Source organism: Sparus aurata, chromosome 9 (genome assembly GCF_900880675.1).
Source record: "Sparus aurata chromosome 9, fSpaAur1.1, whole genome shotgun sequence".
NCBI classification, from domain to species: Eukaryota; Metazoa; Chordata; class Actinopteri; order Spariformes; family Sparidae; genus Sparus; species Sparus aurata.
The window spans coordinates 11,344,383-11,361,231 of record NC_044195.1 but is presented as its reverse complement, the minus strand read 5'-3'; the positions used below and the strand labels follow the sequence as shown (position 1 = coordinate 11,361,231).

The 16,849-nt window shown below is 38.8% G+C and overlaps 1 protein-coding gene across 2 annotated transcripts in view; it reads left to right on the top strand.

The window, feature by feature from the left end:
- Nucleotides 1-16,849, top strand: part of plekhm3 (pleckstrin homology domain containing, family M, member 3) — a 55,967-nt gene that overhangs the window by 23,494 nt on the left and 15,624 nt on the right. For both annotated transcript variants that reach the window (XM_030428872.1, XM_030428873.1), the window contains exons 4-6: nt 4,572-4,717; nt 7,096-7,289; nt 15,478-15,541. In XM_030428872.1, the coding sequence (XP_030284732.1) occupies nt 4,572-4,717; nt 7,096-7,289; nt 15,478-15,541 (404 nt within the window). The remainder of the gene's footprint in view (nt 1-4,571; nt 4,718-7,095; nt 7,290-15,477; nt 15,542-16,849) is intronic.

The window sequence follows — 16,849 nt, the reverse complement described above, 5'->3', positions numbered from 1 at the left end:
CAGCATGAGCTCACTGCTGTAATTAGTCTAAATCTGACATACACATATGTATTTGATCATTGGTTCTTCAAAAAGATAAGACTTTGTTGTTGTCTTTTTTCCATCTTATTCACAGGCCATAATTTAATCCTAAACAAAAATTAGTTTTCATTGTTTGAAAATAGAGGCCGAGTTTATAGATTACTGCCATGTTCGACGCATTGGCCCTCAATGAAATGTGTCAAGGATAGAGAGAAAATGGCAGAAAATGTGAATGTAATCAGATCAGTTAAACTGCTGATTACTTACATGATTAATTGATTAAGTGTTCAGTAAATAAAATGTCAAAACATTGAAAACAAAACCTTATCGCAATTTCCCAAAACACAAAGTGACATTTTCAGATTGTTCCTTTGTCCAGCCAACAGGCCACAACTCAAAAACTCTCCGTTTGCTGTCATAAATGACAAAGAAACATAGCAAATCCTTCCATTTAAGAAGCTTGAATGCAAATGTTTGACGTGTTTGCTTGAAAAATGACTAAAATTGTAAATGGATTACCAAAATAAATAGCAAATAGGGAAATCTTCTGTCCATCGATTAATCAACTAATTGTTGCAGCTCTGAAAGTACAAATGCCTGTAATCCATCAACAACACATAGATGGCACATTTCACAGTTAAAGATAAACTTCCAAACTCTCTCTACTCTATTGTCTGTTTGATAAACTACTCAACGATGGCACAGAGGTGTCACTGTTTAAAAAGACCTCAAACTGATTTTTGCAGATAAGATCTTTCCACTACTGACATTAAAAGTCCCCTGTTGTAGGATTTCCTTTCTTTTTTTTATAATGCAGGTCTAGCCGCTATACAGATACTGTGAAAGTATCAAAATATTCAGTCCACTTATAAATGTGATATTACAAATACACTGGCAGAGCTTAGGTGGAAAAACAGCAGGTTTTTTCAGGTGCTCAGGCCTGTGAGAGCTGACCAATTGGAGTAGATTGGACTATAGGGTGGGGCTAAAAGAGACAGGCACTAAATCAGAGAATTCAGACAGAGGGTGATCAGATGTGCTGCAGCAATGAAATTATTATTTTAATAAAAAGCATGTCCCCATTTTGTAGAATGCTCTAAAAATAAAAGTATGATCCTAAAAAAGGGAAATTTAATAGTATATTTAAAAACAATATGATGAATCTCGTCTCAACCATTGTATTGCATTGTACACAATTATAATGTATATCGTGAGTGGTGCAATGGGCCCAAACTATGAAAATAAAACCATGATTTATGTGGTTCATTGTGGTGTTGGACCACTCATCTGACAAACGAAGCAATTTAAATGTCACCCTTTATCTCTTGGCCTGACATTTTATTTACTAAAAGGAATAATCAATAATCTAAAAATCAATAGTATTAAAATGATTTGTTGTTACAGCCCTAATTCAGTCCTCATACAGTGTCCTGTAGCTGACTGTTGATCTAACATGAGTATTTTTTTTTTTCTGTTTTTGGTCAGATAACACAGGAATCAAGCTCTCAGCACTGATTAGACCATTGTCTGCCTTTTTCAGATGTCCGATTCTTGTCTATGATTGAATGGTATCAGGCCAACTTCTCTTTATTGTCAGCCTTCATCTGTGCTTGTTTGATCTTACTCGTCTCTCTCATGCAATTTCTTCTGTCCTCTCAAGCCTTTTTTCTCATCCTGTCTTTTTTTTCTATTTCCACTTTTTAGTCTGTGTTGTTTCCTGTGTTGAAACACCACTCAAAACAGGCTGACACACGTCTCTCTCCCGAAGTCCTTCTTCTTTTCTTCTTTTTCTGTAGCTTACCAGGCCTGTTTTCCAAAACCTAGATAACAATCTTCTGTTTCTTTTCTTCTCCACCTCTCATCATTTTCTGAAGAGCAAATGTTTTCCTCCAGGCCCCGTGTTCTCCGAGATTGTGTAGATAAGGGACACCTGTCGCAGTTCTGTGGCATTTGTGTGTGTGTGTGTGATTGTGGACCAGGTCTGGATGTTTGGGTGAAGAATGAACTTTAAAGAGTTAAGAAGACAAAGCAGACAGTGGGACAGCAATCAGGCTGAATTGAGCTAAGGATCTGGTTTGGTCTTTAAGGACTACAAACACTTTCTTACTAAAGTCAGCTGTGTTGTGACTACTGGAAGAACCAAGACTCCGTTATCTAAGGGATTACTTGACTTATATTTTGCAGGTAGTTGGATAACAGTAATGTTAATAACAGAAGGCTCACTAAACAAGAAAATGTTTTTAAAAATCCAACATAAAGTTAAATATTGCTCACAGTTTAGGACATACATGTGATTTCAAGTGTTAAAGGGCAGGATTGGACATAATAAAGTTAGGTGGGCTTCTTCACCAAAAACAGGAGTCATGTTCTTACTAAGTTTTCTTATCTTCAGCAAATAATACATCATGATGAGATTGTGAATCAGTTAAGCACTAACTCCACAACATCACCAGATTTAGTTTTATGGATAGGGACCTGAGAGATCATTGAAACAGATCTTCAGCCACAAAAATGCAACATGAAAAGACTTCAATACTTTAACATAGTCTACGCACCAGAACTTGAATAGGTGACTAAGCAACTAAAGTGTTTATAGATGTTCTCAAAGGCAACACTTGAAGGTAGGGTGAAAGCAGTCATAAAGGTGCGTGGGAAAAATATAGAGATACACTTTCAGACGGTCTCTTTTTAGGGACATTAAAAGTGTTGGACTCATAAAATGTGTTTCTGTTGGCTTTAGTTTCTGAGAACCACTGTGTTTGATGCATACTGATTAAGGATAATATCGGCACATGACATAAACATTTGGCACCGGTGGGAAAGGAACATTTCTGACAATAAAACAGGCCAATAGAAACTTTAATTATCAGCACACAACACAAATTATCAGCACACAACACAAACCACAGATTAAAGTAGTTTTCTATTTTTACCAGTGAATATGTGCCATTTAAAATGCATTGTCTGTCTGCATTGCGGGCCATTATGATACGAGTAGACACATTAATATGTTAATTCCACTGAAGGAAAGACTCGATGCCGCCTGCAGTTCGGGGGAAAAAAATATGTGCATATTGGTGTCGGCATCAAAAAACTGTCCCAATGAGATATTGACTCCTGACTGCCATCTTCAATAAACTTCATATCCCGGTTCAATTCAAACCTACCAACATGCTGAGGCCGAAACTTGTCCATCCCAAGGACAAAACGCCCAGGTATGAGCAGACTAATGTAGTTTATGCTGTTCAGTGCAGCCAGGACTGCACAGTTTTGTACATTGGTTAACAACCTCTCCATAAACAAATGGGCAAAGACAGGAGGGCTAACTCTTCAGGTCAAGACTGTGTTGTCCACATACATCCAAACGAGAAAAATAAGTTCTTTGAGGATAACAATATCAACATCTCCATTCCATAACCATTCCCACCTGGGTTCACCTAGCCCTAGCAACCCACACTGAGGCCCACCCCCAAGTGGTCCTTACAATTCTGAAACTCAGAGCTCACATGTGTCCTCAATGACTGTGTAAGGACTCTCCCACACAGAGTTTAAAAGCCAGCAACTCCCTTCCAGTTAGTTAGAACTGAAGAAGCCTCTTGGATGAGAGGTGGACCATCTTCAAGAAACTGAAACACAGTGCCAGTTGCCTACGATACAGCACTCGCGTCTGCAGGCTGCCAGGCCATGTGAAGCTTTTACAAGCTCAACCAATCAAATAATTAACCTATAAGCTTGTTTGTTGGAAGTGGTTCCTGAGTTATGAAACATTGGGCAAAACTTTCCAAGGTTTTCTGCCTATCATGATGCTTTTTCCAATGTGAGCATGTGGTAAAAGTGTATCTTCATTCTGGATTTTTTAAGATTAGCACTGAGAGGACAATTTTGAGCTCATGTCCAGTCCTGCATAAGATTCTTTTTTAGTGTGTGTTTTAAAAAAAATTGGTTGTAATTTTTTTTTTTGTAAAATGCAAAATTTAAACCCTTGGATTAAATTGATTGATTGGAACAAACACTCTTTTAAGGACCTTTCGACAATTCTTTAACAGCACAATGAATACGGTTGTCATTGTTTGTCCACTGTTTACATGGCACATCAAACAACATGTTACCTCACGGGGTCAGAGTTCTTTTTAAAGTTAGACTATCTTGCCTACAGGCTATCCACAGGTTTGCTATTAAAGTTTTAGTGAGCAGCAATAAACTGACACCAAGTAATTGCTCTTCAACCTTTGCGCTCATGTCTGCCTTCAGCAGACTGTTAACACTCAAATATGAGCTGACATCTTAGGGTTGAAAAAGCCAGTTAGTATACATACATAAATGTTCATGGGGCTCTTTTTGATGAAGCCATCATTTGATAACATGCCTGCCAAATTTGTCAGAAATTCTAGGCTTTTTTTTTCCACATCATGACTGTAGATTGTGGGGCGCCAATTAGCTCAGTTGATAGAGTGGGCATCCCATGTACAGACTCTGGGTTTGACTCCTGGCCTGGGGCCCTTTGCTGCATGTTCATTACTTACATACTTATTCTGTGACTTTCTCCTCAGGGTGTCAGCGTCCAGTTGGTCTCTCCAGAGGAAAGGCAAAGGTTTGCTACTACAGTGGCTGGTACTACTGCCAGAGCTGCCATCAGGACAACTCCTTCCTAATCCCAGCACGACTGCTGCACAACTGGGACACCAGCAAGCACAAGGTGGGGAAGCACACACCCAACTACGTGTATAAAAGTTACCCCCATCTTAACATAACTACTGCACAGGCTGTGAAAGTAAGACATTTTGGGTCCTCAAAAGACTTTCGGCACTGTTAAAGAGCCATTGTCTTCATTTCTATGTACATTTTCTATAGTTATTTCTTCACATAAAAGTGTTGGAATAAAGGTAAAATATTTTAAGTTTTGATTTAAAGAAAATAGTGACGTGAGTTTCCCGAACAGGTTTTTGAATAATCACAAAAGGAATTAAGGTATTTTCTATACCCATGTTCACATTAACCCTGCGTGAACAAAATGCTGCCCACTCATTCATTAAAAAGGCCCTCTGGCGATGCAGCAAAAGAGTTTACCCAGTAAGTTTAACCAACAGAATTACTGTGTTTCTGCCTTTCATGTGATGATTGTTACAAAGAAATATAATATGATATAATAACCCCCCTGAAAACTTTCCAGAGCTGTATAAAGCGCTGTGCAATACTTTAGTTTCTGATACGGCTCTTCTACCTAAAGTAGGGGGTGAATATGGGTTTTATAAACATGGGTCCACTCGCTATTGACCCCATTCCCTCTTCCCACAGGCAAGGCAGGACGTCCGTGATTAGTGTTGTCACGATACCAAAATGATGACTTTGGTACGATACCTGCCTTAAATATCTCGATACCAACACTGAAACGATACCACGGCGGAAAACTAAAACATCATCAAAAGTAATGGAATAAAATATTAGGTGACAGAATGTGGAACTGAAAATGATTTATTTCTTTTTATTAATTACAACACTGAAACTTAAAACATCAAAATAAGATGCTGAGCTTTATAGCTTCTGTATCCAAGAAGACAAGTGTCTTCTTGTTTTGTTCATTTGTCTTGTTTGCTCTCAGAGATTATTAAATGACCTTATTTTCCATTAAAAGCTCAGTGCTTGTAGTAGAAAAAAATTAACAGCACATTAACTACAATTTTATTCAGCATAAAAATACTTTATTCGTCCCACAAAGGGGAATTTTGCAATTTGCATTTCATGTTGATAAAGTTCAAACCCTGGATTATTAGCCTGCAAACTACATTAGTGCACTAAAGTACAACACAAATGACCCAGACATGGTGGATGTCTGTGCTCTAATCAGACCATTTTCTAATAATATAAATTACAATATGTATTATAAATTATTGACAAAAATGTTCATGCTATGATTAAATTACTAGTACTGATTGACTAAAAAAAGATAAATTATAAGTGGTGTTGTTGATCAGCATACTTGTGAACACCAGCACATGTTCTGGTAAAGTTCATGTAACCAGTGTGAACGTTGTGTTTGCATACAGAGATGTGTGGAACCACATCGGACTGTTAAAGGTAAACTCTCGCCAAAAAGCAACCAAGGCTTTATTTGGGATTGAAATCAAAAATTCAAAATTCAAAAATTCACGTGCCCAAAACCGAAACTACGGTAAATCTTAAAAGTGCCTCTTTCGTTGTAATATGCTTTTACACGAAGGTTTGACTCATATTTAATCCCAAATAAAGCCTTGGTTGCTTTTTGGCGAGAGTTTACCTTAAACAGTTAGCTTTACCCCTGACTGCCTCGTGCAACTCTGATGGTGAAAAAACTTTGCTTGTGACAAAAAAAAAAAACTCGCTTGACTTCCATCTGGGGGATATTTATGATATCTATCGCTAACCTGCAGCTCTTAGAACTCTTTGAACAAGTCCGCATGTCTGTCACTAGATGTTTCGCCAAGTTGGACGTGTTGGCTCCTTTGGTCATTACGGAATCAAAGCATCGTTTACAGACGGGCTTTGTGGTGTCTGTGGGCTTGCCCTAACTGTCGGCTCCGTGCGTCTATTTTTTCAGCAAGTCTAGGACGGTCGGCAGGAGCACTCATGCCACTTTCAGCCATGTCTGTCTCGCTCTGCTCCATGACTGTCACTGTGAAACCATGCCCACTCTGTCTGCAGGCACTGTCACACAAAGTTCATAAAGTACTGATACTAATAAAACTTAAAAAAGTATTGTTCTTAACGGCTGGGTACCGCGGTACCTTTCTAGTATCGGTTTACCATGTAACACTATCCTTGATTTTTATCTCAAGCATTACATTGGCATGAATGCACAAACAGTTGTTTCAGAAGAGAAAACAACAATAGACTAATTCTGAAAGAATAAGATAAAGATAAAGAAGATCCAAAGATAAAGAAATGTATCTTCTAATCGGAGGCCTTTGTAAGGATTATGACTAAGGCCTGCATCGTCCACTACAATGACGGAATACAGAACTTTATTGGTGTTAACCTTTATGTATCTGTTGTCCTTGGTGTAGTGACCATGATGTAAACTCTCTTGTGCTCCTCCAGGTGTCTAAACAGGCCAAGGAGTTCCTGGAGTTTGTGTATGAGGAGCCCCTGCTGGATGTCCAACAGCTCAATCCTTGTCTGTACGAGCATTGCGAGCCTCTCAGCACCGTGCTGCGTCTCCGTCAGCAGCTCCAGTCATTGAGGGCTTACCTGTTCAGCTGCAGAGCAACTGTTGCAGAGGACCTCAGGCGAAGGTAAGTCGGCTGTGAACTTCTGTCATGGTGGGGGTGTGCATTTTAGTACTTTATAACTCCTTTTTGTTAGTTTTTTGGTTGTTAATAATTTTAAAGATTTTTATTCAATTATATGTAAAAAATAATTTGATATTATCATTTATTAACAAACTAAGGTGATTGCATAATATAATATAATTAAGGGTGTCACGATTTCGAACTTTGAATTAAAAAATGGAATCGTCGATGCTGCAACGGCCTCATGTCACATCCTGTCGGCTTGTCAAGCCGAAAAAAAACCACGCATGTTGAAGTGCTGCAAGTCAACCTCCTCTAACTTAACTACTAGCTAAGCCAGAGGCTATTAGCTCCAGCCGGCCAAATGATGTTACACCATTCCTGTTCGGCTCCCAGGCCATCTTCGAGAAGCACAGAGGAAGGGTTAGGGGGGTTAGCAACAATGGCAACTGCAGATGCAGGAGACCCATCGACAGAACTTGAACCCCCTCCTCTTTCACTGAAGTCACCGGTGTGGAAGTATTTTGGATTTCCAGTGAGTTATGTTGACCACGTTTGCGTTGCCGACAAAAAAGCCACAGTTTGCAAGCTCTGCAGAAACTAGATGGCAGGTTATTTTGTTGAAGTTTCCAGTTGACTGAAGATATAAGTTATCATTACATTATGTTGTTAATAAATGTTTTAAATTTGACAATGTAGTGTGGTACATTGCAAACAAAGGTCAGATATTGTATTGCAAAAAAGTCTAATCTAATAATGGTATAGCAGCCTGTGCTTTAAAAAAAATAAATGTAAAATCGAGAATCGAATCGAACTGTGACCTTAGAATCGAAAATTTAATTGAATCAAGGATTTGGAGAATCGTGACACCCCTACATATAATATAGTAGTTTTAATAATAATAGTAATGATGCCAGCTTTGGAATAATTCGAGATGTTGGAGCATGTTTCTATGAGTTTAATTGTTACTTGTCGCAATGAGTGAGGGTTTTAAAGAGCAATGTGTCATCTGCGTGAAGACCGATTTCATGAAATGCGTTTGTTGTTTGGATTCCTTTGATATAGGTGTTCTGGCAAATAGCTGCAGCTAGTGGTTCGATAAAAATGGTGAAGAGGAAGGGAGAGAGTGGGTATCCTTGCCTAATCCCTCTGTACAGTATGAAGAGTTGTGATGTTAGTCCATTTGTGATTACTGTGGCTGAAAGTGCAGTGTTTAGAAAATTAACCCGGTTAATAAAAGATCCCTCAAAGCCAAATTTTTGCATCATATAAATGAGAAATGACCCGTTTACCATGCGGAAGGCATTTTCTTCATCTAATGAGACGATGATGGTTCCTGTTTGTTGTAGTTATTAATAATGCCTTAAATTGAAAAGTCTGAGCGTGTTAGTGGATGAATGTTTGCCTTTGATAAAGCCGGTTTGGTCTTGGTGGATTATAGATAATTTTTATTTATTTTTTTCTGTATTCTAGAGTGTTCTGATTAGAGAAATCGGGCAGTAACTAGATGGTAGTGTCATATCTTTGTTGGGTTCATGTTTGCTGGGATTCTTGAATTTTGTTTTATTTCATTTGAAAGTCTGTTGAATATCTGAGTATTTATAGAACTCAGCAGCACTCCATTGGGACCGGGAGCCTTTTTGTTGGTCCTGAGCATTAGGGCAGTGGAAAGTTAAATTATAGTTAAGACTCCTATACATTCAAAAAGTAAGCAACAAGATAAAAGAAAGAATTAAAAACAAACACTTATGGATTTATTCTGGATGAGTGTGGCCATGGCAAGGAGCGTTGGCTGGTAAATCTTTAATGCAGTTAATCAAGATACATTTTCTGGCTAATACTCATATGTAGTCGCATTGTTTACCTTGTAAATGGGTCAGAGTGATCTGCTTTGATGGGAGACCAAGAATTAATAGGCCTGAGTCTCTCTAAACCCTTACCCTGAAGATGCAACCCAATTCTTGAGAAATTGTGCCCCAAAATCTTTAAATCAATCTACATTGCCAAAAACAATGGTAATGCATGCCAGCCTCCTTTTGGCACTTGTTACACAGAGGTAAGGACTGACGGTCCATCTTGTGCAGGATATAAGGAGTTATATGTCGATGGTGCAATATTTTAAACTGTGTCTCTCTCAGTCTGTTACATATGATGGTGGACCTAAACACCTTCATGGCTTCCTGCCAGTCATCCAATATCCTCTGTGTTTCTGTGTGATTCTAGTGATGTAACCTGTGGTGTGAGAGTATAATTGGGCATGGAAGGTGGAAATTAAATGGGTGATATCTTTTTTGGTTGAAAAGAACCTCTCAACATCACTATACATATCTGGATCGAAAGGGGCCAAACAATTTGAAAATTCAAAATGACAGATCTTAAGAAAACCATAAAGGTGTTCTTTGGGGATACTGAATTGTGACTGTAGTTGTTGTAAAGTCATTAGTGTCATCTCGATACAAGTCTCCAATCACACTCACTCATTATTATACAAAGGTAAAAGATATTTGGAAGGAGACCTGACGGAAAATCCTTGTACCTTAAGAGGGGTTCAAGAGAGAGGTAAAACTTCCTCTTCCCAAATATTTTTAGAATTCTTGCCACACTCTTATTATGCTGCATACAATTTGATTATTCTTGATGTCACCGGGTGACTTTTTTCACTCATGATCAAGCACCATAACGAGGAGGGCAGAGAGGACCAGGAATCGACACAGGGCAATGTTTCAAGATGAGCATGTAACCATTCCCACAGGAAGCAAGCATGACAAGCCCAGTTGTAAAAAATGATATTTGGAAGGGCCAAACCTCTCATGTCAGGCGGCAACTGCAGTATTTTCATTTACTGTCTCGGTCTCTTGCCATGCCATATGAATCTAGACAATGCCCTTCTTACATATCCAAAGAGGTAGCATTTGAAGGGGATATAATAGTCGGGGGAGGACATTCATTTTGATTAAACTAATCAGCCCGATGAAAGATCGTGGGAAATCATGTCATCTGTCTAAATCCTTTTTTTTATTTGAACTGCTACTGGAGAAAAGTACATTTTACATAGTTCATCGTGTGTGTGTATGTGTGTGTGTCTGTGTGTGTGTGGTGTGTACTTATACACCGTTGTAACTTAAAAGTAGCCTCTGAATTTAAGCACCATCATTGTTGGTTGTATAATTTATGCCAAAAGGTTTGTGAGCAGTTTTTCTTGTTTCACAGAAAAATTGTGTTGTACTTCACAAGAAATAACATATGTTGATTTTTTTTGCCCCTCACATGACCTCTCAGATTTAGAAATGTATCAGGCTACTAACATCTTGTATAATCTGTGTATGTGTGTTTACACGTGTATGTCTGAGTGCATGCATGTATATTGCCATAACTTTTATCTGCATGAATTCCTGAGTGTATATGTGCTGCATATACATAAAGGATGTTAGCCTGTGTGTATATGTTCATATGTGATAGTCAAGGGGGAATGATTGTTTATCTGAGTGGGGTCCCACACTGAAAGCGTTCTCTGTCAACTGATGGATGCCCCTTGCCCCGGTCCAGGTCACTAATACACACGCCATGTCCAAAAGAGATTCATCCACCTCAGCTGACAGACTGGAATCTAATAAATATTCAGTCAGGATAGCGATTTTCTCACTCAATAGTAACGATATGAAGCCATTCATTTTTGGGTCTGACTTTGGCGCAGCATTGAAATACAGTGTACAATATAATGTTGTGCCTCTGAAAAACCATGCGAAATGGAGGGGTACATTTAAGTAGGGGTAAGGAGTGTATTGGGATTTGGCAGTATTTTTTTAAGAGCATATTTCATTTATTTGTTAGAGCACTTTTCTAAAGAAAAGTTCATTATCTGAAAATTGTTTTCCTGTTTTGGGAAGGAAAATGATTTTGATGAATTTTTTTCTAACGTAACCACAAACACTTCCACACCTGTATTTAGGTGGCAGCAGAAATCTCAAAGCTAAAGGTCTCTCTCTGTACTTTGGTTGAACCAACCTTTGTGCTTTACGAACATGTTTCATAAAGGTAACAGTAATGACAAGAAGTCAAGATATTATTATGTCACTATTTTGCCAAGCAGAGTATAGATAAAAAAAACAAAATATCAGAGGCTGTTTAATCTGAGATGCTAGCCACGATAGCATGTATCATGGGCAAGTAATGGCCAAAAAGACATTGAACTCCCCCCAGGTTTACTGTCAATTACCTCAGTCAACTGTTGACAGAAGATGACCATAAATAAATATAAAGTGATACAACCTGAAGCTTACTGTTAATTAATTAATTAATTAATTAACAACAACAGTAATTAAAACGTATATATTTGCTGCTTGTTTGTTTTTGTATATTGAAAACTAAACTTTGAAAATTATTCAAATGCAGAATTACACAGATTCCCAATGAATATCAACGTGAGCTGCTGAAACTGTACAACTAGTAGTATTTGTGTCGGCCTTAAAACCCCATATTAACCATACTCTGTTGCAACGCAGAGACGAGCAGCATCATGATGTCCTGTGTTTACTTCTGTCCCATTAGCTAGTGACAGCTAGTGCCCCACCACTTCTAAACACTGCACGATTGATGAAGGCCATGGCGCTAAAACCTTCCCCTTGTCATCACTCTTCTTCAGGGGGATCTGAAGATCTGTTGCATACAGGCAGAGAGTCACGGATACCCAATCACAACCACATGAGGCACTAAAGCCTGTACGTTAGAGAGTGCTGTACTCTTGGCCCTGTGCAGCAGTTCCCAGACAGTATCAAGGGTTGACTGCATTTGGCAAAGCAATTCCTGGAGTAGTAGTCCGAGTAAAGGCTGTAAGTTATTTTATCATCAGTGTCCAGTCAAGGTGTGAAATGATCTCAGTAATTTACCCAATATGGTAGATATTTCATGTCCCTATCTCAGTGATGGAAACCTTTTTGCAGTATTACACAGATTGCCTATTTGTCCTAATAGATAAGGGGATAATAACTTCATACACACTGCACATGCTTTTACAACAAGAAGTATTGTTTTTTTATGCCGGAAAAGTAATACTTGGTCATTGAATATTGTGTTTTGGACTTCGGACAGCGTTTTAAAAAACAGCAGGTTTTACATTTCTAGCCAGTGAATGTCAGTTTTGTTGGCTGTAGGTAAAAGGTACCTTGTTTATTTGTCCTTTTACAACAGAGGTTTGTACAACAAAATTGTAGTTGTAGTACGTTTATGCTACACAAGAATTTTTTTTTATTTATGATGATGTTTTGAAGATCAGTTCAGGAGTCTCACAGCATGAGGGAAGAAGCTGCTTTGTAGTCTGGTGTTGTGGTGGCAAATACTTCTGTATCTTTTGCCAGACGGCAGCAGGATGAACACACTTGACTGGGGTGGGTGTTGTCTTGTAGTATCCTTTGGGGTCTGTGCAGACAACAGTGTCATTGATATCAATGCTGTTCAGCAGATGGGTACCAGTGATGTTCTGTGCTGTTTTAATCCCACTGTTAAGCTTTCCTGTCCTTGGCCATGCAAGAACCGTGCCAGTTTGGGTTGTTTTCAGTCAGGATGCTTTCTATTGCTCCTCTGTAAAAGTTGATAAGAGTGTGGCTCTGGAATTTAACCTTCCTAAAGTGTAATTTGATATTTTCTATGATGTTTCATAGTTTCTGAGTCATTTCCCGGCTGTTTCTGAGCCAGAAATGTTCACCAAATATTTTTTGATAAAATACCTTGATTTTGTGCACAAAGTCAACTGATGCTGATGCTAATATGGAATAATGACGTATGACTGTAGTAGAATCTGGTAGTCCTACATCATCCTCCAATAGGGGTTATAAAAGTTGCGTGGCTCCTTTAAAAATAAAAAGAAAGAAGGGCTGTGCTTAGTGTGTGAATGGTTGAGCAGGAGAAGGAGAGATAGCTACTGTGAATGTGCACACAGCAGACCGGTTTTGGTGTTCAGAGCAGAGGGGAGAGTGTGGCAGAGAAGTTTTTTAGTAGCAGTCAATGTACAGTACAGGTTACATTTTGACCACGAATAAACTCTGCAGCACCTCAATACACAAGAAGAACTTCTGTTTGAGTGACAGCTGGCACTATCACTGCCAATATTCACGTTGCTTGTCGATGCTAATATCAGTGCTATCACTAATCCACGCTATTGATGTTGATCTTGCCAGAATGGCAGTCTGGTTGCGATGGTAATAACTACGTATGACTATTAACGACACCCCCATGCTCGGTTTTAGAGCCTGAAACTGTTCACCTGCTCCATCCAGCTCCACTGATGTAGACAGGGGTACGTGTTTCTGCCTCCTATTTTCTAAAATCGACAATCAGTTTCTTGGTCTTGCTGATGATGAGCAGTTGGTACTCTCTGATGTTTGCTCAGGTGTAAGTGATCGGATGATTATCAGTAGCTTCTAACATGTTAGTAGCTGGTTGCTAAATAATAGCGTTTTTTGGGTATTTTTGGGGGGAATTGTATTATTTTGGAGGTGTGTATGTATCTCACTCATATGATTAAGGACACACTGTATGTTTTGTCTGCTGGGTTTGGTCATATATAAGCTTAGATGTTATTCCAAAAACAAACAGTTCTGACATGACTCAGGCAGTTGGGCAGTTTCTTTCTGAATCACTTGTTACTAAGAGTTGGCCCGGATGTATGAGATTTCTGTAGTGCTCATTCTGCTGCCATTCTTTAGCCTTATCTAGGATGTAGAAGATGTTTCCTTTAAAGCGTCAAAGGTGGTTTGCTTGTGTTTATTACGTAGCTGTGAAGGGGTACTAGATGATTGAGATAGTGGTAAAAGACGTTGTGTTTGTATCCACCTCATGTATTTAAATGAAGACTCACAAATCGTTCTAATGTTAAAACCACAAACTTATTGCATCCAGAAAGTTGTATCGCACTTGTTGACACTATGTAAACGTAAATTGAACATAATAAGTTTGACAAAGATAAGATTTATTGCAGAGATATAGTTTTGGTTTGAATTAGATTGCAATGTGTTTGTCCACCCCGCACAAACACTCATATATTTGCATCTGCTGGTTTGCACATACTTACTCAGGTCAGACCCTCCTTCAGTACACGATCGGAATCACTGAGTCATAACAAAAGTTTAATGAAAGGTGTGTCCGCAGGACTGGAAAAGAACACAGGGCAATGCAAAATAAAACATAGAATTAAATACTGTCAGGTCTCACATGAATATTGTCAGCTGTTGGCACGCATACAGGGATTTGTGTATCTTCTGTTTGTAATCTAATCCCCAAATGTGTTCATTCTCAAGCACTGTTATCACAATCAGCACACACTATAAGGGTGTGTTCATCTGGGCATTGACTACACAATCAACAAGGCGCCAATGTGTGTTTGCTTAATGTGTGTATTTGATTATTGGAGCTGTGTGTGTGTGTGTGTGTGTGTGTGTGTGTATTGTCATATGAATGCTGATGTAGTAACTGTTAGAAACGTACATAACAGAGAAGTTTTATCAGTGGTGCCTATCACCACGAGGTGCCGGGATAACAGACGCACACACAAATACGCACACACACACACACACACACACACACACACACACACACACACACACACACACACACACACACACACACACACACACAAATACACACACACATACTTGTGTGTTGGTGACACTCATCACAGCTTAGACAGGATTTAAAATGGTACCATCCAGCTTAGTTGTCTGACAGGACGCCTTACAACACACACACAGTCACATATACACATGTAGCACCTCGAGTCCTAACCTTTTGCCCCCCTATGGGCAACATTCACATTGATGAAGTTTGCAACCTGTTAATGTTTTTTGTGCCTGTGCCAATTAAAAATGGCCTGCCTTGACAGGACACTAAAGTCGACTAATTTCTGTTCTATTCTTTATTTTGCACACTGCAGCTTTTAGGTATCATCATTTGGTTACCTTTTATACTGACAGTTGTAAATAGGAACAAAAACATTAAAAGATGATTCTACCGTTTTAATCACAGATTAAAAAAAAAAAGAATCAGAATTTTTACTGGCACAACTAAGGAGTCACACACGAGATCTTTTTTATTAGTGTTGGAGTGTCTCCTCAGCATCTCAGTGCCGATGGTCAGACACATGATGTGCTGTAGGACCTGCTTGATGTACTAAAACTTTTTCATGTTTGTCTTTTCACAGGATCTTCCCCAGAGAATACCTGCTACAGCACATTCACCTTTACTCCATGGCTGACCTGCAGCAGGTACAAACACACACACACACCATTTGTATGAACATGAAGTAAAACTAAAGTGATGTGGAAAACTTTAATCAATTTTCACCTTAGACCATAAACCGGGCTGGTTCTCTCTGTCACAACAAGCATTTTTTATGATAAGGATTTGTTTGGATAATGATTAGAAGTTAAGTTAACAATAAAGGAATATTTAGTTCAACGTAAATGAAGACTTGTGTTGTAGAAGGTTGTTTTGCTGGTTGGAACCAATCTGAGCCAACTCTGTGATAATAAAATTGGAAAACTCTTTGAAGCTGTGTCAGATCTTGACATGTGAAGCTTAGTGGTGGTCACATCTGTGCAGTGCAGAGTTTACACTGTGTATATCAGTTTCAGAACATGTATGTACAAACACACCCGAAACAGAAGCATTAGGACAATGGTTAACAGCGGCTAGTAAGTAAGCTAATTTAGCTAGCTAGCAAATGATTGCTGGCCATAAGGCACCAGTGTTGTCTAGAAACTATGAACAACAAATCAGTGAGCCACACTGTTGCACTGGATGACATGTTCCCTCATTACACACACTGTAGTTTACTTTGACCCAATCCTACACATACCTTCCTGTTTCCCCAAATGCTAACGCACCAAATATTCCACTACTGTAAATTGTAATTTAAAAATGTATCATTTGCTGAAAATATATTATATACTATATATATGAGCTGTGGCTCAGTGGGTAGAGTGGGTCGTCTAGTGATCTGAAGGTCACCTGTTCGAATCCCAGCTCCCCCTAGTTGCATGTCGAAGTGTCCTTGAGCAAGATACTGAACCCCAAATTGCTCCTGATGAGCAGTTGGCACCTTGCATGGCAGCCTCCGTCATCAATGTATGAATGTGTGTGTGAATGGGTGAATGTGGCATGTATTGTACAGCGCTTTGAGCTGTCAGCAGACTGGAAAAGCGCTATAAAAATGCAGACCATTTACCATTTATATATTATATACTGTATATTATATATACATTTAATTTAATAGATAATTTAGCTCTTTATAAAAAAGTGTGTGTGACCTGGTAGAGATTAATGTCTTCAGTTTGAACTGAGGCTTGGGGCTAAAAGCCATAGATGGAAGAAAATACTGAGACAAAGTAACACATTGTTGAAGTTGAACTTTTTATTGGAGTTGTTGACAATTAGAAAAACATAGAATAATGCTGTCCTTATCCTTTTAAGTCACCATAACCCCTCTTTTGTTTCTTTGGCAAGTGTCCATGTCATAACAGCAATAAGAGAGGGTAATACCCTCTAATAGCCCTATTTAGGACATGGTTCGC